The 25197-nt window shown below is 51.0% G+C and overlaps 1 protein-coding gene across 7 annotated transcripts; it reads right to left on the reverse strand.

Moving 5' to 3' along the window:
* Positions 1-5377: 5377 nt before the first annotated feature.
* RNF222 (ring finger protein 222) lies at positions 5378-25197 on the reverse strand. 7 transcript variants are annotated; one of them, XM_039501880.1, is made up of 3 exons: positions 25094-25193; positions 22194-22262; positions 5378-6562 (listed from the first exon to the last, which is right to left on the reverse strand). In XM_039501880.1, exon 3 carries the CDS (start codon positions 6540-6542, stop codon positions 5868-5870), a length of 675 nt encoding a protein of 224 aa, XP_039357814.1. In that variant the 5' UTR covers positions 6543-6562; positions 22194-22262; positions 25094-25193; the 3' UTR covers positions 5378-5867. The 7 variants fall into 7 exon arrangements, 6 of the variants coding, with proteins under 6 accessions (XP_039357814.1, XP_039357815.1, XP_039357813.1 ...); XR_005588502.1 differs by lacking the exons at positions 5378-6562; positions 22194-22262 and adding exons at positions 18548-18581; positions 22345-22458 and having other exon boundaries at positions 25094-25197; XM_039501881.1 differs by lacking the exon at positions 22194-22262 and having other exon boundaries at positions 25005-25173.

The following is a 25197-nucleotide window of genomic DNA, read 5'->3' on the forward strand; positions in this document are numbered from 1 at the left end:
GTCCTGTCTGGCTTGGGTAGTCCTGCCCTGTGCTGGCCCACCAGCATCCCTCTCAGGGTCATTGGGTCATAGATACAGTTGGAATCGTTAGATCGTCTAGTCTGACCTCCAGTGTAACCCAGGCAAGAGACTTTCACCCCGTTACCTCAGCATTGAGCCCAATAACTTGTGTTTGACTAAAGCATCTTCCTGAAAGGTGTCCAGCCTTGATCTGAATACATCAGGACTTGCAGAATCCTTTCCAGCACACAAACCTTCCCACTGTGTCAGGGTGTAGTCCCAGGGAAGGGGAAAAAAGAGCGGCCTTTTATACAGGAATAAGAATGGCCACAGGGGGGGTTGTACAATCACCAATATAACTAGATCCCTTTAAATTCACAGCTTGGGTTCTACCGATGTAACCTTTCCTGGGAAGTCCAGCTGCTCCGGTGGATGTTTTTTTAGCAGAGGGCAGCTTTCATGACAATCATCTTTGGTTTAGCAGCTCCACCTTGTGGTGAAAGTCGATATTTCCTCCTAACAACAGAAATGGGCTCTGGGTACAAGGTGGCCCCTGGCTTGCCAGCCCCACGCGTTCAAACAGCACAAGTCAGGCCTGACAAACCAGGATGTATAAGTGTTTGCAGAAGCAGGCTTGGTCCCTTCCTCTCTTGCTGCAGGCTCAGGCAGGGCAGGGTTAGGGGATGCAGGGAGCCCTTTGCACCCTTGTGCCTGATACTGCACACCTACTGCAACTCGCAATGTCGGATGAGAGCAGCAGGAAGGTGCACGGGGCATGGGGAAGGGCTGGGATTTTCCCCCTCCATACACTAGCCAGCACAACTGAGTAAGCACAGAGGGGCAGGGTGGCTGCACCAGGAAAGGTTCCTTCCCCAGTGAAGTAAGAGGACCAAGGAGGAAGCAGGGACAAAGCCCTAACTGGATGTACAGGAAACAGAGACACCAAGTCTTCCCAGAGGCACACGCACAAAGTCACCCAACCAGAAATATGAGAGAGAGCTGCTCATCCCCGTCAGCCTCTGCTCTCAGTGTGAGGATCACAGCTACAGCACTGGCAGCCAGAGGTGCAAAGGGACAGGATCCCTTCAACATTCCCTGCGCTTCCTGAAATGCTTGTGATGCTGATGCTGTCTGCTATTGTGGGGACCCAGCAGGTGGGGTAAAGTGGTGCTGGCTGAGAATCGCTTTGATTTAAAGTGAGTTGATGGTTAAAGGGCCTGATCCTGAGCAGACAGATTCACAAAGGTATTGAGGCACCTAACTGACTCCTATTGGTTTCGATGGGTGTTACACACCTAAGTACCTCTGTGAATCTGGGCTGATACGTGACCAGGACTTTATGATCTCAGGTAACTGGGCGTGAGAGTAGCGGGTGTCCGCAGCTCCGGAGTGGACAGGAGTCACCACGAGAGCTGGATGAAAACACTTTGTTAAACCACAAGCTCTGTTCATAGAGGCCCTTTTTGGTTTTCAGATCAGTCCCGATTCCTGCGACTGTCACCATTTCCCATACAGCCTCACCAAACAGTTTGGATGAAGAGTTTCCCAACTTTGCCCAATCTGAGACAATCCCTGTACCGAGAGCTGGTTGCACATTTCCCAATGGAGCATTTTCAGAAAATGCTGTTTCACTAACTTCGAAACTTTCCAGGAGAACGTGTCAATTTCAGCAGAATTTCATCCTCGTTCCATTTCAGCCTTCTCAGGATAAAACATTTCAATTTATCACTTTGAAATGACTGTTTGTGTTAAATTTTATTTTTACTTTATACAAAAATATCAACTCAATGTTTTGATGTAATCAAAATGAAATGTTTCAGTTGACCCACAATGAAATTTGTGTTTTGTGGGAAATTTCATATTTCAGTGTTTCGTTCCGATACAGCAGTGGTCCCCAACGTGGTGCCCGCGGGTGCCATGGCGCCCACCAGGGCATTTATGTGCTCCTGCCTAGTGCCCAGCAGGGGACCTGCCGGGGACAGAGAACGCAGGCTGCGGGCACGGTGTTCCCTGCCTAGTTCCCAGCAGGGGAGAGAAGCTGCGGCCCCGCGCCTGCTAGGGACAGAGAACTCTGGGGCTGCAGGCTGCGGGCACCGGTGTTCTCGGTCCCTGGCAGGTGCGGGGCCGCGGCTTAAGCTGGAGAGAAGTCGCGGCCCCGCGCCTGCCGGGAACAGAGAATTCTGGGGCTGCAGGTGCTGGTGTTCTCGGTCCCCGGCAGGTGCAGAGCCCACCTAGTGCCCAGCGGAGAAGAGAATCTGGGGCCCTGCGCCTGCTGGGGACAGAGTACTGCAGGGCTGCGGGCACCGGTGTTCTCTGTCCTCGCGGCTTTTCTCCGGCTTCTCTCTGGATTCATATATTAGGTAATATTAAATATGGGGGTTTTTTGTATTTAATGTACAAATACAAAATAAGCCTTGAAAAATTGTTGGCGCCCGCCACGCTCGTCTGAAAACATGAATGTGCTACTGGTCACAAAAAGGTTGGGGACCACTGCGGTACAGGAGAAAACAAATTTTGAAACATCAGAATGTCCGGTGGGAATAGCACAGCCTCTGGCTACTTTGTGAACTGGTCATGGAGTGTGAATAGTCACATGGTGTGTTTTTGCTCCCTGATTGGATCAATGAAACTTTGTAACAGCAGAGTGGTAACTAGGAATTGATAAATTCATGAATGACTGGGAGGAACCCAGATCCCTCTGTCATGAAGTCAAAAAGTTAATGGGATGTCTCACTGATGTGGAAACACTGCACCAAGGCCTAATAACCACAACAAAATCTTTCTATGAGCTCAGCATGACACAAGCAGCTGATAAGAGACCTTGCTTAGATGGCTCTGGAGAACTGTGACACCTTTCAGAGGTTCCCATGCTCCTAACAGGGAATTCAACTGCTTGTTTAACACATCCACGTCAGCACCAGACCGCCATGAGGGGGCGTGTCGTCTGGATCAGAGAGCTCCCTTAGAGGGCAAGTACAGTCCGGCCTGGAAACCTCCACAGTGGTGGTCCAGCACAGAGACCCTCTGAGGGGCGTACCATCTGGCCCAGAGACCCCCTGAGGGGTGTACAGCCTGGCCCAGTGACCCCCTGAGGGGCGTACCATCTGGCCCAGAGACCTCCCTGAGGGGTGTACAGCCTGACCCAGAGACCCCCGAGGGGCATGCCATCTGGCCCAGTGATCCCCTGAGGGGGGTACAGCCTGGCCCAGAGACCCCCTCAGGGGCGTACCATCTGGCTCAGTGACCCCCCTGAGGGGGGTACAGCCTGGCCCAGAGACCCCCTGAGGGGCATACCATATGGCCCAGTGACCCCCTGAGGGGTGTACAGCCTGACCCAGAGACCCCCGAGGGGCATGCCATCTGGCCCAGAGACCCCCTGAGGGGCATACCATCTGGCCCAGTGACCCCCTGAGAGGTGTACAGCTGGCCCAGAGACTTCCTCCAGGGTATATGTGGCCCAGCCGTGGGAGGGCATTTTTTGCCAAGCATCCCACAAATATGGATTGTGCAAATCAAGGCCAGGGGCTAACCTCACTCCTGCTCCTGCTCCTGGCCACTACATGCCACCAGAAATGAGCTGCAAGGGACTGGGGGAGAGCTTCCCTGGTGCAGGAGCAGCTCCCACTGTAAGTAGCCTGCCAGGGCCAGGAGTGGGAGTAATACAGTGCAGCTATCCAGCTCCATTCATCACAGCATGGGTGTAATCTGTGCAATATAAACCCTAAGAACACTGGGGGCAGCATACCAGGAGCCTGCCCATTTGATGGGACCAGGGGCTACCATGAACAGGGTCCATTAAAGGAAACCAGGGAAGGTTTTCCAGGAGTAGGTTGGTTCTGGGATTCCCAAACCATCGCCCCTCCTGGAAGCTAGACACCCTGCCTAGCCTCACAGAAATGTCTCTAACCTCCCCACTTTCTGTCCCTAGTTCTCCAGGTCAGGACCAGCTATCTGGGAGACAGGTGGGAGGCAATTTCCAGGAACGTGGGAAAGAAGAGGGGATGCTTGACGGGGGGTGAGGGGGTGTTGTGGCCAGGCAGGGGATGCCGGAGCTGAGGGGCAGGAGGGGAATGCTAAGAGACAGGGATTTTTATCTTCAGTTCCTCAGTACAACTGTCTGACATGCTCCAGAGTCATCACCCTCCCAGCAACGCGCCTTTGCCCACACTCCCAGGCCATTCACAGAGCAGCCACCATTAGAAAGGCAGATGTGTCTGTGCAGGTGCAGCACAGCGGGACTTGACTGCATCCCCCATGATCCAGGAGAGATCTCTGCACTGGCCTGACTCCCTGGGAGGTGGCTCCATGCCCCAAGCAGACACACAAGATTGACAGGGACCCTGGGCCACTGCAGAACCCCAGGGCAGTGCGAGGGGGTGGACAGCTGGACCCTAGTGGGGCGATGAACCTGGTGATCCCAAGAAGGCAGCAGGCCTGGTGCATTCCTTCCTGCTCATCTGTTTTCCATCACTGCTTTTCAATGGTGGAGGAAGAGAGAGGTCTGTTTGAGTGGCAAGCCCCCTGCTCACAGCTGTGTAGCACACCGACAGCCAGATCCATAGGGAGAACAGCCTGCACCCTGCCTGGAGGAGAGACCCTCAACCGGCCAGGGGAGCCCCTTAATGTGCACCATTGGGCCATGAGAACCACCCTGCCTGACTGTAGACAGTGCCCCTGGTGTTGGCCCTCGTGGGCTCAAAAGTCTGTCTGGATCCTAGACGTTTCTGGGTTTGCCTTCCCCAGTGGAGAGGCTGCTAGAGAAGGAACAGAGGTGCAGAGAGGGAGGAAGCCAGGGTGGGATATGGAGCAGACAGAGAGAACCATAGGGTCAGGTGTTAGCTGGTGAATGGTGTCAGTCTGAGCCACACAGGCCCAGAGGCTGGGGCAGCACAGCAGAGACAAGCAGAGAGATTCATACAGAGATACAGACTCTGCCATGCACAGGGCTTCTCCTTGTGCCTGCCCAGTTTCAGGGGGCAGGGAGGGGATTTGGCTCCATGGCACAGGCTGCCCAGTAGCTAGAGGGCTTTTCTTTCAACTGAATTATCTTTGAGAAAAACCCTCAAGACTTCAAGTTAAAGGGGAGCTGAGTCCCGCTCTTTACCGCATCTGGAACCCAGCAAGGTGTCACTGGCAGTCCCAGAGCGCCACGCTCCATGGGCTTTGCCAGTCCACACTGCACAGAACCAGCCAGAGCCAACATCTGAGTGCCTTGGGGCACTATGGGTACAATGTCCACTAGGGAAAAAACAGACTAGCAAACTCGCATCACTGAGGATGTTTAATTGGGGCGACCGTGTCCACCACCAACGTCCAAGACACTTTAGTGGCAACTGTTCTAGGGCTGCAAAATAATCACACCAAAGGTAACAAGGCCTCTTGTGCCTCCACATGACACGGGCAGGGTTCTGTCCTGTGACTTGGTGTCTGAATACATTTATCACAAGGGGCCAGGTCCTTGGCATGGCCTCTTGGCTCCAAGGCAGCACCTCTGCCAGCCCTGTGCCCCTGAGCTGTCTCAGCACCACCCGCCCACTCACTCTGGCGCACGGCCCCCAGCACCTCACCGGGGCACTGGTTCAGCCCCTCGGTCAGAAGGAAGTGCAACGCCTGCTAAGTCATGGTGCCATTTCCTGCAGCCTCTGGGCATTCCTCAGAGATCTCCCATGCAAACACTGGCCAGCAAGCCCACAGGTATTTGCGTCATGGCCGCCTGCAGGATTTCCATATTGCAGACAATCCAAGGATCCTGAGTTGTGCCCAAGAGAAGGGGGCATTCGCCTAGAGGCACTGGGTATCTCTGCAAGTGTTGGGTTCTAGGCACAGCTCTCTGCCTGGGTCCTGTTTGGAGCATTCTCCAGTCCCGCTCAGGAACTCCTCTTCACCAGCAGAACCCAAGGGAACACGGCCGCCAACAGGGCGACTGTCGAGATGAGGAGAACAGCCAGTATAATGGGTGACTGGCAGCACCGCATCCCAAGGGAACTCATGGATGCCCCTGACTCTGGCGCCTCTGTGCTGCGTCCCCTAAGCTCTGACCTACAGTTCTCCTCCACCAGCGGCATCCCATGATCACTGATCACGAAGACGTGGGCTTCCCGAGCCAGGCCAGCTGGCATGGCCATTGAGTCCATGGGGACACCACACATGCTGTCGCTCCTGTCATAGCTCTGCACTGGCATCACAAAATGGCTGGGGACCACCAAGGTGTTGTCTGGCCCTGACTTTGCTAGGTGGGGTAACAAGGAGGGTGAGAGAGCCAGCTCCAGAGGTTGCGGGGGCTCCCCTGGTTTGGGAGGCCAGCGGGTCACCTTCTTGCTGAGGAACGTCACATAGCGGCAGACAGGGCAGATGAGATTGTTCTGGACCTGCCCGTCTAGCCTGGTGGAGAGCAGGCACTTCACCAGGCAGTCGTGGCAGAAGGTGTGTCCACAGCTCAGTGTCCTCTGGGCAGCCTCCAGCGGGTGGAATTTCTCATAGCACACGGGGCACTCACCCAGGGGCGTCCCCTTGCTGGTGTGAGTCTCAGATACCCCAGTCATGTCAGCCGCACGCTCCACAACTGGGGGGAAAAGAAACGATGGGCATGAATAACAAACAGCAGCTAGACCCAGGTACCGGCGATCACAGCCGGTTATTAATACTTTACGCTCCCCATTGTCTCTCCCTTGCTCTCTGACTGGCTACTCTAATTCCCTGTCTCCCCACTGACCTCTTGTCTTCTCCATCTCTACTCCCTGCGGTGGCCTGGCCCTGGGAGAAATGTGCAGCTATCCCCTCCTTCTCCCATGGAAAATGGTACCCTATGCTTTTAGCAGGTGGATCAGGGCCGGGGAGGATCAGATGCTGAGATGGGCATATCGGGGAAGAACTCTGAGGGGAGCCATCAGAGCCAAGAGATTATAGGAGCCCATCAGAACAGTACAAGAGATGAGTACGATCACACTAGGGCTACAGAGAAGTAACAGTACAGTCATTATGCAAATCTCTCAATTCTAAATGGCTAACAGTGGTGTCTGGCCAACCAGCGCACAGGGATGTGTATACCATATGGTTAGGATAAAGAACTGTATGGCCACTATGCAAATCAGAAGCCTTCAGCCAATCCAAATTACGCAGCAGAAAGAAGCGCAGAGCTGTGTGTTAGTAACTGCATGACATCCCTACCCTCTGGGTGGGTGAGACATTTGCAGAGTGCGACATATATTAGGGTGCTCTGGTGAGGCATTTCTGGAAGAATGTTCTTCACAAGAATCTCAGCTGCTTTAGGCTTTTGGCTGCCTGGAGCAACAGTTTCTGAATGCAAAATATGAAAGGGGAATGAGCCAATCTATAGCTGGGGCTGGCTAACCCTGCCCAGTGCCAGGTGGCAGATGCAACAAGCCACCTAGGAAATGCACCCTCTGGCCCAGGAGGACCTCCAAATTTCACTGGAAGCAGCTAAAAAGCTCATCAGTGTGTGGGATGTACAGCCAGGCCAAGAGCTACCACCCTGCCCGTGCCACTCGGAAAGGAGTTTGCTCCCGCACCACGGGAAAAGCCAAATAGAGTGAAAAAAATGGGGCGAAGCCAGGTCAGAGGGGAGAATGTCCTGTGAAACCTGCTCCCCAGTCAGATTCACAGTGGTGCATGTGCAATCAGATAGGTAGGTAGGTAGGCTTTAAACAAAAGATTGAGGCTGTCCACAAACCAGTTGAACATTTCATACACTGGAGACTAGTGGTGTTGGCCCCACCACCCTTTCTGGGTTTTCCCCTGAGGTATGTGTAATGCTGGAGAATGATGCCATCTCTTCTCATCTCTCAGGTCGGGAGACTGCAGTCCTGTGCTTAATCACTGAAATGCTGTAACACCCGCAGCAGCAGCAGGGCATGCTTGCCCTGCAACGTGCCTCTGCCCTGCCCTGCAGGGTTGGGACCGGAGTTCAGTCTCCGTGACCCATTCGGTCCCTGCTGAGACTGACAGTGCCAACAGCAAAAGCGTTTTTTGCCAGGTTGACACCAAAGACACCAGCCAAGTCCTCTCCGCGCACAGAGCAGACTTCACAGCGTAAGCTGGGAGGTTGTCACTTTCACAGGGTCATACAGTTCAATGCCAGAAGGGACCACTAGGATCATCTGCTCTGATCTCCTGCATAACACAGGCCAGATAATTCCCCTCCTAAAACCTGTGTCAAGCCTGTAACATCTGTTTGAGCTACAGCAGATCATTTAGAAAGACATCTGCTTTTGCTTTACAGATTGCAAGTGATGGAGAACCCTCCATGTCCGTAGGTAAGATGTTCCAATGATTAATTACCCTCGCTGCTAACCATGTGAGCCTTATTTCTTGCCTGAATTTGTCTAACTTTAGCTTCCAACCTTGCAGCTCATCTTTTCCTGTTAAATTAAAGGCCCCTTTACTGTCAGAAATCTCTTCCCCATGTAGGTAGTTGTAGACTGTGATCAAGTCACCTCTTAACCTTCCCTTGGAGAAACTCAGTTAAAGCTTCTGAACTCTCTCACGATAAGGCAGGTTTTCCAGACTTTGGCTCATTCTTGTAGCTCTTTTCTGAGCCCTTTCCAATTTGTCCACCTGCTTGTGGAAGGGTGGACCCCAGATCTGGACACAGTGTCCCTGGAATGGACTCACTACTGTGTACAGACGTAATACCACCTTCCAACACTTACTTGACATTCCCTGCCATGCTTTCTGCCATTGCTGACCTAGGCACAGTCTGAACAGGTGTCATAGAGGTGAAAGACACAGCATCCTAACTCACCCCCTGCGCCATCCTAGCTATATCCTCTCCAGTCCAGGGATTTCAGAAATCACAATGGATCACAGTCACACCTGCTGTAAATGGTTACAGCTTCACTGAAGTCCAAGGGGATGGACCCACTTCCACCAACGTGGAATCCAGTCAGTGTGTTTGGAGCCGAGCAGGGACTCAACACCAGCATTTTCTCCCCTATTAACCTAGCCACCAGAGCTACCTGTGAGATGCTCCAGCCCCCAGCTCCCAGGCCTCCTGCCCTTGGAAACATCTTACCTTGTCTATGGCCAGAGCACAATCGCTTCTCCACCCATAGTTCCTGTGTCCGAGGATCGTGGCCTACCTGCGTCTGACCTTCCTGGCACTGCACTGGCGAAGGAGAACAAGTGCAAGCCACCTATATAACAAGTCGGGGTTTGCTTTGTGCATCATCCCTTCTGCATTGCACAATGGCCATGAGGGAACAGGACAGCTCCCCGGGAGTGAATGTGGTGGAACTCGTTTGTGTTTTAAAGGCTTCTCACTCCATCTCTCCAGCTGGGGACTGGCAAGGAGCCAGCAGCAGGTGTCTGAGGTGGCAGGTAATCCAGAAACACCATCATAACATTGTTCACCTCTGTGTGGAGCCTGGAATGGAGACATCACTGTTCCTCCTGCTGCATCCATTGCCAGGTCTCTCCCATGCACGAGGCCTCAGTGAAACATGCACCCAACCCTCACCCCCACCCCCTTGAATTATAATGTTGTGTTCCTACCAAGCAGGGATGGGTACCCTGGTCTAGCAGCTGGCCTGCCTAGATGTGCTTCCACACTGAGGTTTATAAGCACTAGTTTGCCAGGTATGTTCCAAAGAAGGTTCCCTCTAGCCCAGCCAGGAGGAGCTGAACATGACCCAGCTGCCCGGTGCTCCTGCATAGTCCTAATACAAACCCCAAGTAAGAAGGCATGTTAAGGTTAATTAATAAGATGTTAAGGGCTTTTTGCTGCTCCCAGTTCCAACCTTAATTCTGCCCCTAGCTCCCACCATCACCTCTGAGTTGGAGATCTTCACCAGTTGTCACATAAATTTGAGTCTCCTTTGCTGGCTTGGGATAAGATTTGCAAAGCTGCCTAGTGGATCTGGACACTCAATTCCCATGAACTGTGATGAGAACTGGACATACAAATCTCTTAAGTGGCTCTGAGACTCTCATCTTGGATGAGTTCCCATAACACACTCTCTATTGTTACAATGATATGATCTGCACCCACCCCAGTTAGACTATAACAATACAGTGGGACCTCCCGGATTTATTGGGCAGGTGTCAGGGTGCATTACAGGCAGATCCAGATATTGCTGGGATCTGAAGCCCATGCTTGATAAGGCCCTGGAATCTGCCCAGAGGCAATGCATATGTAAGGGGACTGTTGCCCCCTTACTAACATTCAGTGGGGGTGTTTTGGCTGCTAGCTCCCAGCACTAAAAGGGGAGGGTTTGATGGCAAATCAGGACCCTGAGACTGACAGTCCCCAGGAACAATGGCAAGAGGCCAATGCTCCAGGTCAGCCTGACTGACAGGGCAGGCCGGCTAATCAGGAAGACAGAAGGCCAGGGTGGGTCCCGTCCTCCGTGTGAGCAGGAATGTGCCGAGTCAGGAGGGGGCCGAGCAAAGGAGAAAGCAGGGGCCCAAGCTGAGCTGGAGAGCAGAGCCGGGCCATATCCAGAGGGGCCAGAGGCACAGCGCAGAGAGAGCAGACCCCGTGCTGGGAGCGGAGCTGCAGCCAGACAGCCACAGGCACAGCGCAGAGAGAGCAGATCCTGTGCTGGGAGCAGAGCTGCAGCCAGAGAGCCAGGTGTAGTGAGCAACTGGGGCCAGCCAAGGGGGGACCTTGGGCAAAGGGCCCAGCACAAAAAGACACCCCCAGCCAAGGGTCCATGCAGGCCAGGCTGGGAGGAACCTGCCGGGGCTGGCACTGGAAAGAAGGATCCCACCACCCAAAGCCCGGAGGTGTGTGGTCACCACCATTTCAAGTGTCCCACCCACAGCATCCCTGCAGCACAGCCAGGGCCTGAGAAGGAGGCCTGGGGCCTACAAGGAACAGACTGCAAAGTGCCTTGATGTCCAGAGACATTGTTTGTAATGTTCCCTGCCACAGAGCAGGGTGATGTGTTTCCCTGTAACCGTTCCCATTTATTCTTATTCTTTTCTTCAAATTGATTGTTAAGTAAACAACTTGTATTTGCTTTAAATTGTCTGGAATAATCAGTGGGTCAGGGAGGTGCCCAGTGCAGAGAGGGTACCCCGGAGTGGGGACACCTTAGCCCCTGTCCTAGGTGGCCACAGCAGGGTTGGGGGTTGAGCCCCCCAGGAATCCTGGGCCCAGTCTTGTTGGGGCTACGAGAACTCTGCCAAACAGGAGAGTCCTCAAGGGCAGGGAGGCCTCTGGGTAAAGGAAGTGGGAGCGAGGACTCAGATCCTTTCGCTAGCCCACTTCACCGGGGTAGCACAGAAGCCAGGAAAGTTCCCCACAATAGCGGGACCATTCCCCCGCTTACACATAGGTGATTGCACATCATCAGCTGCCCATGCAGCATGCAGGGTTCAGAGTGTGTGTGTTCATGGGCACAGCAGAGATGACTTGGGTTACAGCACCTGAGCAGATGTCTGGCAAGAGGAGGGTGTCGGAGAAAAGCTTAGTTCTCACTTTTTGGTTGAGTGCAGCAAAGTCAGATACTTTATTTCTCTAGCAATTGCATAGAGGGAGAGAGTGCGCTAGGACACAGGGTTTCCCCCTCCTAGGCAGGTCTCTCTACAGGTAAACAATTACAGCAGCATTTATACTTTTTGTTCCATACACTAATAAGCAACAGCTGCATTTTGTTTATACACAGGCCATCTTGATATCTTATTTTTCTCACTTCCATTTAGACGCTAGTCTGCATTCCACCTTATCGACACAAGGTCGCAACAACTTCTCACACAGTTCTTTCCCATTCGCCTCACACAATCCTCGCTTCTACAAATCTCGCGTTATTAGGGTTACAGTTAGCCTGACTCTTGCTCACAGAGGTGACTGTTTGCACTGAAATCCCTGTCAGTTCTTGCTCTACTTCCACAAGGGGGAGGTGGAGTCTGGCAAGATACATGTAACCTGAAGCAGGAGGGACCTACACACAGCCCCAGCCCACCCCCTGGCTGGGCCACTAACAGCTTTTCAGCAGAGCTCAGGGCTTGGAAAGACTTAGAATCGATTTCACCGGAGCAGGGATTTCCACAGGAAGTTGGATGCCAGCTCCCACCGGCTCCCCTCCCTTGCTTTAACATGAATAGGGGCCTGCATACCCAAGCCACACAGACCCAGGCGAGAAGATTCACTTGTGGCCTTTAGCTAAATACGCCATCCTGTATCCATGGCAGGTTGGCACAGGCTGAGCTCCCCAGAGCTGCTCTGGCACTCGGCAAAATTTCCACAACAAAGCTCCGCAAGCCCAAAGTGTGAGTGATTTTGCCCCTGAGTAACTTGAGATAAGTAAGACCCCGTTTCTTTGTTCACATGTAATGGTCCTATTCACTCGCCTGGCTTGGCCGGCTCTGCTGGTGGGCAGGAGATGTAGAACTTCTGGTCGATACCCAGCAATGTGCACCTTCCTTGGCAACAGCCCCCACAAATCTGCTACCATTCTCTGAATCCATTTCCTTTGTGCCCCCATTCCAGAGCAGACTGTGCCCCAGTTGTTCAGCTGTAGTGACGGCGGTCATGTTTTTAGTGGGGAAGGCTTCCACCCAGTGTGAAAAAGCATCCACATCCACTAACACACCTGTTACCCTATGGCGTGAAGGGCAACTCCTCTTTAGGGTCAATTTGAATCCATTCCCATGGACCCCTGGGTGCCTGGCTCATAAGAGTCCTGCTCTGTTTTCTGTTGGCTGAATCATGTCTGGCACAAGCCAGACAAGAATCAAGATGTTCCTTTAGGTCCTGTTCCCATTTGGGCCATCACCCCATTTTCGCCAACCTGTCTCTGGCCTTGGCCTGTTTGTGATGAGCGCACTCCATGCACCCACAATAACAGATCTTGTCACATATCCCATGGTACAGCCCAGACCAAACCATCTCCTGCTTTCACACCTAGGAGTCCTTGCTCCATTACTCAGTCCTGACCTTCTACCTCAGGGCCGCCCAGAGGATTCCGGGGGCTTGGGGTCTTTGGCGGTGAGGGCCCCCGCTTCGGCGGTATTTCGGTGGCGGGGGGGTCCTTCCATTCCGGGACCCGCCGTCGAAGTGCCCCGAAGACCCCCCGCTGCCGAATTACTGCCGAAGCGGGACCCACCACTGAAGTGCAGCTGGGTCTTCGGCAGTAATTCGGCGGCAGGGGGCCCCCGCCGCGGGTCTTTGGCGCACTTCGGCGGCGGGTCCCGGAACGGAAGGGCCCCCCCCGCCGTCGAATTACCACCGAAGACCCGGCTGCACTTCGGTGGCACATCCCGCTTTGGCGGTAATTCACCAGTGGGGGGCCCTTCTGCCCCGGAAGGACCCCCCGCTGGCGAAGACAGGGAGCAGAAGAAGCTCCAGGGGCCCTGGAGCGAGTGAAGGACCCCATTCCAGGGGCCCCGAAAAACTCTCGTGGGGGCCCCTGCGGGGCCTGGGGCAAATTGCCCCTCTTGCCCCCCCCCCTCTGGGCGGCCCTGTTCTTCCTTCACACCCTGCCTATGAGCTCTCTCCCAGAGCAGACCTGACGCTGAATCCTGGTTCTGGGTGCTTTGTAACCGCTCTGCCTTCGCTTGTTGCAACTGCTGCTGACCCTGAGTACAAACTGCTACGGGGATAGTTTCCAACTATTCCAACATCTCCCACGGCCAGGACGGTCTAGTTACTGCTATATTTTTGGCTGCTAAGTCAGCTTCCTGAATCCCTTTTACTGAGACCCCTTTTTCCTGTGTGCCCCAAATTTTAACCATCTCCACTCTATCCAACTGCTTGGCTACATCATCCAACATTTCCCACCTAGTGCTGGATTCAAGCCCGATACTTGCACCGAGCCCATCAGGCCAGCATTACCACAGCTCCCCTGAACACCCAATCCGAATCCAGAACTGTGGTGAGCTTGGAGCGGGATCCGGTTTCATCCATCAGCACGCTGCTAACTGCTGCTCATTCTGCATGCAGAGCTGGCCGACTCCCACAGTTATAATGCAAAGTATTTAGGACCATTCCATCCATTAATTTCACTGCTGCCAAGCCTCCTTTCCTTTGTCCTTGGGCACAGTGGCTCTCTGTTTACCGTCTATAAACCAAACAGCCTCTTCTGCTCTAGCCTTGTTGGCATGGAGGTTTCCTGCAATCCATTCCCTTGGCTCTTTAAACGGAACAGTCCCATGTTTTCTCCTTGCAAAGCCAGAGTCCATTTCTGTACTCTCACTGCTGGCCTGCCCGGCAGATATGTCTCCCCTCTAACACAGGGACACGGTGACTGACAATGAACACCTTCTAGTCAATGTCTCTTCCTAATTGGTTTAGATAAGCGCATGGAGAGTACACTTATAAAGTCTGCAGCCAATGCCAAGCTGGGAGGGGTTGCAAGCACTTTGCAGGACAGGTTTAGAATTCAAAATGATCTTGACAAACTGGAGAAATGGTCTGAAATAAATAGGATGAAATTCAATAACAAAAAATGCAAAGCCCTGCGATCGCTGAGGCATGTTATAACCAAGCGGCGGGTGATGGTGAATTCGGCTGAGCCAGGGGAGACAAGCCAGCATTCCACGCGATCCGCAATCTCAGTGCTCAAGAGTAGTCGCTATGAACGGCATCCTGAATGACAACCAAGGCTGGCCATGTAAATCGGATGATGACATCCTCTCCGGCTGGGTGGGACATTATCACAGTGCCCTGAACCACCCTCCAGCTGGTGCTTGCTCAGAGCTGGATGATTGGCAGCCACTGTGGGTTCAGACCCAGACACTTGGACTGACATACCAATGTTGGATGAAGTGAAGTGCGCTGTCTGCAAGCTGAAAAATGGACGTGCATCCTCCCAGAGCTGCTAAAATGTGCTATTGACCCTGTAGCGAAATCACTTCTGACCATCTTTCACCTGGTGTGGAGAACTGGAACCTTGCCAACCACCTGGAAGGACGGTATTGTGATCTCACTTTCTGAGAACACGGGACTGGTGCAGCTACAGGCTGATCAGCTGGTTGTCCATTCCAGGGAAGGTGTTTGCATGTGTTCTGCTGGCGTGTTTGGAGTCCCTGCTGCATCGGACACATCATTCCCAACACTTAGGATTTATAAGAAAAGGTCCACATTAGTTGCCATTTTGGCCCTCTGCTTGTTGTCGGAGATACACCACGACTTCAAGAAGCACCTGCATGTGGCATATGTGGATCTTAAGGCTGCGTTTGATTCAGTTGACCGAGGGGTGCTATGCAAGGCCTTAAAGGGTGTAGGTGTCCTAACCACTGTGCTGGACTCAATTAGCAAGCTGCATGGGAACCACTGCCAATGTACATCTGGGGAATCAGATGTTGGCACCTTTTAAATCAGTATCTGGTGTCAGGCAGGGCTGTGTCTTAGCCCCTGCGCTCTTTTGTCAGGCAATGGATTTCATAATGCGGCATTCCGTCAGGCCCATTGGCATTAAGATCTGTGATCTCTCGCTCTCAGACCTTGACTATGAGGATGATGTGTTATTCCTCTAGTACAGAGCCCTGACACATTTCATGAGGCACTCCAGCAAATGGAGGGGGAGTCGGCCAAGATTGGCCTCCATGTTTCATGCTCAAAGACAAAGCTGCAAAATCTTGGATCAAGTCCACTCATGACTCCAATCTCTTTGAATAATGAAACTGTCAAAGAAGTCTCCAGCTTTTGTTATTTGGGTTCTATACTCACCAGTTCCTCCAGCTCTCACCCTGAGGTTCTCTACTGGATTGGCATCGCAATGTCTGCCAAAGGTCATTTACAACAAATATGGAATCAACATCATCTCGGCACAACAACCAAGTTCAGGATCTATTCGAGCTGTATCATTTCCATCTTGCTATAGCGTTGCGAAACATGGACATTACGCCATTCAGACTGGGCAAAGTGCAGGCTTTCCACACAAAATGCCAGTGTTGTATATTAGGCATAAAGTGGAATGATTTTATTTGTAATGCAGATGTTTACAGTCGCTCCGGTCTACAGACTACTGGGGCCATCGTCTACAGACAGCACCTTACACTTTTTGAACATGTCGCAAGAATGCCACAAGATGTTCCAGTGAACACCGTTCTCCAGGTGGCTTGTAACATACGGGATAAAATTCCGCCAACCGAGGGATGGAGGCAGCCCAGAAGCAGCCTCCGTATTACATGGGTTGGACTCTTGGCCCATCAAGCCCTCGCAGCTGCACAGGAACGGACCAAATGGCAAATGATCACTCCCACTGATTGTTCGGCTAAGCATTGAAGAAGAAGAAGACGACTACATTTAGGAAGGAACAAGCAATTGCATGTGTAACACCAACAGACACCCGTTGTCGATGGGCAGGACTGAACCTGGGACCTCTGGAGCTAAATGCACGCGCCTCTACTGCATGAGCTAAAAGCACCGTGGCCCTTAGCTAAGGTTGTTGCAGACTCATTAATCTCTTAGCAGTCTCAGTGCCACTAGAGGGGACAGAGCACCACACCCAGGACGTGTGTGGGTTACACATGCATACAAAATGGGGAAAAACTGCCTAGGCAGGAGTACTGCAGAAAGGGATCTGGGGGTCATAGTGGGTCACAAACTAAATATGAGTCAACAATGTAACACTGTTGCCAAACAAGGAAACATCAATCTGGGATGTATCAGCAGGAGTGTTGTAAGCAAGACCCAAGAAGTAATTTTTCCCTTCTACTCAGCACTGATAAGGCCTCAGCTGGACTACTGTGTCCAGTTCTGGGCACCACACTTTGGAAAAGATGTGGACAAATTAGAGACTGTCCTGAGGAGAGCAACAAAAATGATTAAAAGTCTAGAAAACATGACCTATGAGGAAAAATTGACGCAGCTGGGTTTGTTTAGTCTGGAGAAGAGAAGACTGAGGGAGGACATGATAACAATCTTCAAGTACATAAAATTTTCTTATAAATAGGAGGGTGATAAAATGTTCTCATTAACCACTGAGGATAGGACAAGAAGCAATGGGCTTAAATAGCAGACAAGGAGATTTAGGCTGGACATTAGGAAAAACTTCCTAACTGCCAGGGTGGTTAAGCACTTGAATAAATTGCCTAGGGAGGTTGTGGCATCTCCATCACACAGGAGCAGGTCAGACAAACACCTGTCAGGAATGGTCTAGATAATACTTAGTCCGGCCTCAGTGCAAGCGACCAGACTAGATGACCTATTGAGGTCCCTTCCAGTCCCACATTTCTATGATTCTGACCTCCCACCAAGTATTTGTGCTTGATATTAGCCCAGGCCGCTGCCAACACAAGGGTGAATTCCAGACAGTCTAGAGTCTCGCTGGTTTTGGTTTGTTCTCTACTGACATGGAGATGGTGTTGAAACACATGCTTTCCATAGTTTGAATACTCTCCACAGGCTATAAGAAACTATGAGCTCACAATGCTATAGATAGACACTGGAACAACTTGTTGGGCTTGTTTTTCTGCTCCATATACAATCCAACCAAAGGTATTTTGCATGTTACACACTTCTCGCTGTTCCACTTCTTCCCTGTATTTTTTTGCATCTGGGTGTTTTTGTTACACTTTAACACTGCACGGCATCCTTCCTGCTTGGCGTCGTTTGCAATTTGCAGAGATTTTGTGAACACAGCAGACGTATTTTGATTAGGGACTGGCAACCAAGTTCATGATTCAGAGAAGTATTCAAAAGTCACAGTGAGGGACTCCTGTGTTACAGAAGCCTCAGGTGAGAATGGGGGCTGCTGGAGATAATCTCTGTGATCTTTCGAACCGTGGGGGGTGTTAATCCCTGCATACAGTTTCCATCATTTCCAACAAACAGACTGTATGGAAGTTGATCCATTGCCTCTCTGCAGCCAGCTGCCTGCCTTGGATTTCCTACTGGAAACACAGGTGTCTGGGAAGCTGTGTGTTCAGGTAGATTTCCCCTTTGGTCCATTCCTTGGCTCCCTTGGGCCCTTACACAGAAATCACTCCCCTCCGGTCCATGCTTCATAGGTGCTGGAACGAGCGGTGCTAGGGGTGCTGCTGCACCCCCTCATTTGAAGTGGTTTCCATTATGTACAGGGTTTATGGTTTGGTTCAATGAGTCTCAGCACCCCCACTATACAAAATCTTCCAGCACCCCTGCCTTCTTTTGGTGCATTTTTTTATTTCTCCATATGTCCCTCTCCAGTTATTGACTTTTGCTTTCTGCCATCATTTCACCCTTCCCTGCAGTTCTAGGAACATTCCAGGGTAGCTGGTTGGAATTGTGTCCGTCAGCTCCCTGCAAGCGTGCCACCCTTCTCTGAATTTCTGTTTACACCTCAGGCTCTTGCAACATGGATGTATCTATCCATACGCCCCCGGTCTCTCTCCCGGCATGTTGGGATTCAAACACTTGAGGAGGATCTGGAATGCAAACAGTTGCTGCATGATGGCATGGCTGGGTTACTAGTATGGAAGAGACTCCGGTGAGATGATGTAATGTGAGTGTGAGCATTGTAATGTCTGTAACTTGTAGCTGTTTATCACTTCTTCTCTGGGCACCAGACACTCAGTTGAGAGAGGGCCTCATCTCTGCTGCCACTGCGTGTTCTGAGAAAGCCTGATGCAGAGGAGTCAAACACACCATGCTCTCTCTCCTGGAGATTTTACTTTTGCTTTGCTGGTCTCTTAATCTACAATAAAAGTAGAAACATTTTGTTTTTCCATGAGAAAATGGACTTTCACGGAAATCAAAAATTTCTGCAGGAAAAGATTGATTTGGGCAGAATTATCCATCGGGACAATCCAAGTGAAATGCTGCAAGGGAGTGCCAAGTGGAGATGTGCTTGTTGTGCAGAGTACGCCCACATATGAACGGTTCCCCATTAACAAGCTGCTCTGTGTCTGACAACTTCAGGTCTGTGTAACAGGGGCCATGAAATGTAACTGGGCTCAGCTCTACTGTTCCAGTTCAGGTGCCCTCAGCTGGGCCAGTCAAGAGGACAGAGCAGCACCTGGGGGCTCAAAAGGTCAGTCAGGAGTCAGACAGGGGAAGGGCAGGAGAGGAGAGCTGCCAGAGAGAGAAGGGGTTTCCCTGGAGAAGGCTGAAGGCAGGGGAACAGAAAGAGGGGTTTGCTGGCTGGCATTCCCAAGCCAGTCAGCCAGGACCAGAGGTCTGGAAAGGGAAAGCAGGAGGAGCTCACCTACTGATATCTCCTGGGCCAGAGACATAGACCCCGAGGACCTGTGAGAGGGCCAGGGGAGTGAGGGAAGCTCCCAGGCAAGGATATTCCCAGAAGACAGGCCGGGGGGGTGAGGGGTTCATGTTGGGAAGAGAGGGGTTGCACCCCAGGAAGAAGGGGTGGGCTGGCGGTCCTGGCAGAGGGATGAAAGACGACGGATAAGGAGCCTCGCTGTGACAGACAATCCTGGGTTCTGGCGAGAACAAGGACTGTATGCTCTGGGACTATTTGCACTATGTTTTGTTCAGTATCTATATGCTGATGGACTCGAAGACAAGCTCTCATTGGGCTTTGGTCTATTTAGACTGTCTCTTCCTCTGTGTTTGTAACTTCCCAGCACCCTGGGACCTGATCCTGAGCTACCATCACACAGAGAGTGAATCACAATGGGTGTTGCTGAGAGCAGAACCTGACCCGTGAACCCAGAGCTGCGCTGTGGCTCTCCAAGGCAGATCCAAGCTGTGCTGGGTGTGGTGTCGCAGGGCTGGAGGCGTGAGCAGCTCCTGCCTGGGGAGGGCTGAGGAAGCAGAATGCCCTGGCACGGCAAGTGGCCCAGCTTTGGAGACATCAGGCACTCCCTACGTTGCAGGCCTCCAACCGCCACAGAGGGATCGGGCCCCTTGTGTCCACACACAGCAGCCAGCCCAGGCTGCAGTTGGGAGCAGGTGGGCAGTGCAGGTTGAACCAGTGCCCCAGGCGCAGATTTAACAAGCCATAAGGAAACGCCTTCCCCAGTGCATAGGATACAATGGCCCACATCCTCAAAGGTATATACACTTCTTATTTACAATGACTCCCTTGGAAGTTAGCCTAAATAGCTTTGGGGTGTGGCCAACACACTTAGCCCGGATCAGACCAGGACCAGACATCTGGGTGACCTGTACGCAGAGACTCACCAATTGCACTAGCTAAGGATGTACAGGGGCATCAGCCCTTGGGCTCCAGAACATGAAGCAGCAGAAACTGCTGGGGGGTAGGAACGAATCACTTAGTCACATACCATTGTCCACAATGAGTATGTTACACCTTGCTCTGAGGAGCGGGTACCGCTCACTGCCAGAGCCTGGTAGGCCTAGTTTGACTTTTATATTTGGGGGGAGGGGGGCACAGTTCCAGTCAGGCCAATGGGGACATGCATTGGGGGAGGGATTGCATGCCTACCCACAAGGGTGCCATTTCAGATTGGAGGGGAGCACAACTTTTACTGTGATTCCAGGGGCTACTTAGGCAACTGAAAACTCTAGTGTTTTTGCAGATAATAACTTAGAAATATCTGACAGGAGCATTGTATCTAATTCCTATGTCAAGAAAGAAAACTAAATAAATGTTAGACCCACTCAGTTCTAATACTAACATGTTCTGACATCTTGTGGCAAGTCACTTAAGGGACACTGGTTAGGCTTAAAATTGTAAGGTATATTCTTACTCAGATATTCTTACTAAAGTCAGAAGGGACCATCGTGGTCATCTAGTTTGGCCTCCTGCAGGCCACAGAACCTCACCCTGTGTTCCATACTAATGTTAATTGTAACCCAAACCAGCCAAAATCGACCACTTTAGCAAAGCAGGGCAGTCTGCTGAACACCTAGACAGAGCGGGTGGGTCCGTGCTCCTGAAGTCTTTGCCCTCCGTGCATCACTAGCTGCCAGGGGTGAGCTCATTCAGACCCTGCTCACACCTGGAAACCACTGGATGGATCTGTAGCAGGGTGCTGGTGCAAAAGTACCTAATTACCCCTGCTCAGCCAGCTCCAATCAAGGGAAATAGATTGGGGCTGGTGAAAGAGACCTGATGCCTGGCCTGGGGATTGGCTCCACCTGCAGGCCTGACAAGCCGGCAGTTATAAGGGCTGGGAGCCAGAAGAAAAGCCAGCCAGGAAAAGGTCAGACTCTGAGCTGTGGGCTGACTGCAGGAAAAGTGGGAACGAACCCTGTAAGCCTTGTATCTAGCTCAACACTGGTGATGGGAGAACCGTGTATGTGTAAATAGAGCCACAGGTGCTGCATACCTGAAAGCCTCTCTGCACTTTATTGGAACAGCCAGCGGGCTCTGGAAGAGGGGCGTGACAGAGAACCTGTCACAGGATCCACATGTGAATCTGGCACCAGCTGGATGTTTGTCAATTATTTTTCGTCAAGGTCCAAATAGCTTGGTCAAGGTATAGTCAAGGTGCAGACTCCAGAGAAACATTTTTCACACCGCAATAACAATATGATAATAAGTAAATAAAAAGATTTCGGGTTGCATTCAAAAGCATCTGGCAGTCTGGATTTGGCCCCAGGTTCGCCTATTGACTACCCCTGGGCAAGGTCTTCCCATGTAATGAGCCACCTCCCCTGCCTTATCTTCTTAAATCACCACCACCACCCCGATCCCAATGTATGATGCTGAAATGTGTTTGATGGACACATGCAAAAGCCACATATTGCAGCTGAACACTGGCAAGGATAGTGACCAGAAAAGCATGTCCGGTTTTGCTCACTATGTAAGAATGTGCATTCTGGGCCAGCCCTGGCCACGCAGGTGCTCTGTGTCAGCTCTAAGCTGTGTGTATTTTAGGGTATAATTGTCATGTTCTTCTGTCCCAGATCTGGCCTGGGCGCACAGCGTGCTTATATTCAGCATAAATTCCTTGAACGCTCCGCCAGGTATGGCTGGGGTTCCTTTAAATAAGGTATTTACACACAGCACCACCTACTGGCTGAACTGTATAATACAGTCAAGCATTCCGTGCCATCTCCCCCTCGAAGTTCTACATCCCTCCTGTAGGGGATGTCCAGAATGGCTCGTGACCAGGAGCGCCAACCTCAGGGCAGACTGTCAAACATAAGGCAAACATCCCAAACTGGTGGTATGTTCTGTAATTAGATTTCACCAACCCAGGAACAAATGTGAACTCCTAAAGCACTGTAACAGTCTTACCATGGAGTCACAGACAGTCTCCGTGGGCACTTTGGTCTATCTTGTCACCTAGGCAAGCTGGACCATGTGATAGATGGTCACTTACACCAAAGACCACAAAATATTCAGGTTGCTTCCAGTCCCAAAAGACCAGTCACTTACCCCAGGTCAATTGGTACCCTAGATTGTGCAATAAAGGCAACGCTTATAGCCAGTCCTGTAATCAACTACCTAAAAATGTAGTAAGCAGGAAAAATAAATGAGAGTTATTTGCAGGTTAAAACAAGCAAACATACACACACAAATGAGTTACCATCTATGGCTCCTAAAGGTGACAGAGATGCAGTAATCTGTCTGTTCAAAATGTCTTTCAGGGAGGACCCAGGTTGGCTCTGGGGATCTCTGCATTAGTTTAGAGTCTCTGGCCCTGTGAGAGTTAAAATAGCAAAAAAAGAACCATTTCTTCTTGTGAGCATCTTTATACGACCTTCCCCCCCAAGGTTCAAACTGATGCGACGAGGGCTCTTGCACGTAACTTCTTCATGGGTGGATGGAGCATTCAGCAAAGCATCCAACGAAGTGGGTATTCACCCACGAAAGCTCATGCTCCAATACGTCTTTTGTTAGTCTATAAGGTGCCACAGGACTCTTTGCTGCTTTTACAGATCCAGACTAACACGGCTCCCCCTCTGATACTTGAGCAAAGCTTTTTGTCCTGGCTGGCCCATTAAGTCTTGATAGTCCTTCTTGATGGGCATGGGGGAAACCACTCTTCCCGTCTGAGTTCACAAGTTCAGAGCAGGCATTTTTACAATTATAAAACAAACATATTTTACCTTGTAGCGTGGAATATAAACATTACAAGTGAGACTAATGCATGCAGCAATGTACACAATGTAGTAGGAAGAGAGCCTGAGACATAAGCTCTTGTATCAGAGGCCTGGTATGATGCAGAACCTACTCACAGAACCTGGCAAGAGCAGGGCTGATATTTGCAGAAATACAAATTCCTAAGAAGTGCTAAGTACAGAGTACTCACACAAACACATCCCGATATTAAGTGGTACCAGATATCAAGGATGGTACAAAAACATTCCCCAAGGATAACAGAAACACACTGACCCCTCCTAAAAGATAAGGTCAGGATGACAGTATGTAACTTGTTTGTATCAGGGTATAAAGATATATCTCAGAGGGCATATCTCTGGCCAGCCTAGGGGGCAGTGGAAAGTCCTGCCACTGACTGAGCTACGTCCATTGTCATGGGCATACATGTCTTAGTATCCTCGTAGAGTCTGCCAGGTGCTATTAGCATGTTTTGTTGACAATAAACCTGGCTGGGTGCTTTCGTACCTTAACGAATCTTATGGTCATTGGGCAGTTTGCTCAAGGTCTGCTGTGCCAGCAGTCTGCGCAGAGCTGGGGAAGCACACAGGGAGAACACACACACAGCCAAATATATAACCTCACACACATCTCATAGAGTCTAAACACTAAATACATTCTTCTAAGACTAATATCTATGTTGAACAAAACTAGCATACAGGTGAACGGATTTGGTTTCCAGCTATGAGTTTGTCTGGAACTGAGAAGGTTGTTGGTCTTTGATCCTTTGATCACGCACACTCTGAATGCATAGCTTTTGTCTTTGTAAGTTGTTACCGTGGTGAACTGGCCCATGCAGTTCAGAATACCGACACATAGGCACCGACTCCATGGATGCTCTGGGGCTGGAGCACCCAAGGGGAAAAATTAGTGGGTGCTCTGCACCCACCAGCAGCCAACCTCCCCGCCTCGCTATACCTCACCTTTTCCTCTGCCACCTCCACCTCCTCCCCTGAGTGCACTGCATCCCCGCTCTTCCACTTACCTCCCAGCGCTTGCTGCCACCAAACAGCTGTAGCAAGCTCCAGGAGGGATGGGGAGGAGTGGAAACGTGCTGCACTCAGGGGAGGAAGCGGGGAAGAGGCGGGACTGGGGCGGAGACTTTGGGGATGGGAGCAGGAGGGGGTGGGACAGGGGTGGAGTCGGGGCAGGTCCAGGGGCAGGGGTGGGGTCAAGCACCCACTGGCACCAGTAGAAGTCGGCGCCTATGCACCAACAGGGCTAGTCAGGGCTGTGTCAGGTGACTTGTGCTCTGGGAGGAGGTGAGGGGGATTGTAAATCCCTTCTGAGATGACTGAGATGTCAGCTCCTGAGTCAGTTTTAAAGTCAATAGTGTTGCCCTGAATATTCAGTTTCACTCTCCAGGCAGGCTCTGTGATAGATCCCAGAAACAATGGCTCTTGATTGTCTGTAATATGAGCCAACTCCCTGACTGCTTTGGTGCATCAAAGAACTACAAAATGTCCATATTTCATGCATGTATTATACCATGCGCCTCTGGCTGGACAAGCATCATCTCTTGGTATATGACTTTTTCCTCAGCTTGTGCATGTTGGTTGCAATTTACCCCTCTTAGCCTGGGAGTTCTGTCTCCACGTCTCCACTTCTCAGAGGTTTCTGATAATGACTTTTAACAGTCAAGTGTCTGTTTATAGCTTCTAACCTACTTTCGGGTTTTCCAGTTGCTCCTGCCTTTTGTTTTGTTGTTTGACTAATTCTGACTGCTTTGTTTTCTATATAGCTGTGGGAAGGGTTAAATTTCTTATCAGTTGTAGCTGCTGTGAAATGTTTTATCTGTTAACCCAATAACCAGCCTGTCTCTAATGTTTGCAGGTTTTGCATCCCCAAAATCACAGTTTTCAGCCAATATATGGAAAGCACTTATAAAACGTTCAGCATTTTCTCTGGTCCTTGAATTCTCTGATGAAAACATGCTCTTTCACAGACCACATTTCTCTGGGGTGTAAAGTATGCATCAGACATAGCCATAATCATTTCATAGTCATCTTTGTGACTGTCTTCAATAACATCAAAGGGTTTAAAGATATGCTCTGCTTGTTTCCCCACAGCATAGTTTAAAGAAGATACCTGTATATCTCCGGTTTCTTAGTGGAGTTTACTTGCAGTTCAAAATCTTGCAAAATCTTGCTTCCATTGTAAGGTCTGTCAAAGCTTACCTTCTCTACGGCATGGAAGAGAGGCATGTTGATGAGATCCTGCAACCTTTGTTGCTTTTTTCCTTCTGTTCCTGTTCTTAATTTACTACCAACACCCTTCCTGT

This window comes from Mauremys reevesii, linkage group 15 (genome assembly GCF_016161935.1).
Source record: "Mauremys reevesii isolate NIE-2019 linkage group 15, ASM1616193v1, whole genome shotgun sequence".
Classification (NCBI taxonomy): Eukaryota; Metazoa; Chordata; order Testudines; family Geoemydidae; genus Mauremys; species Mauremys reevesii.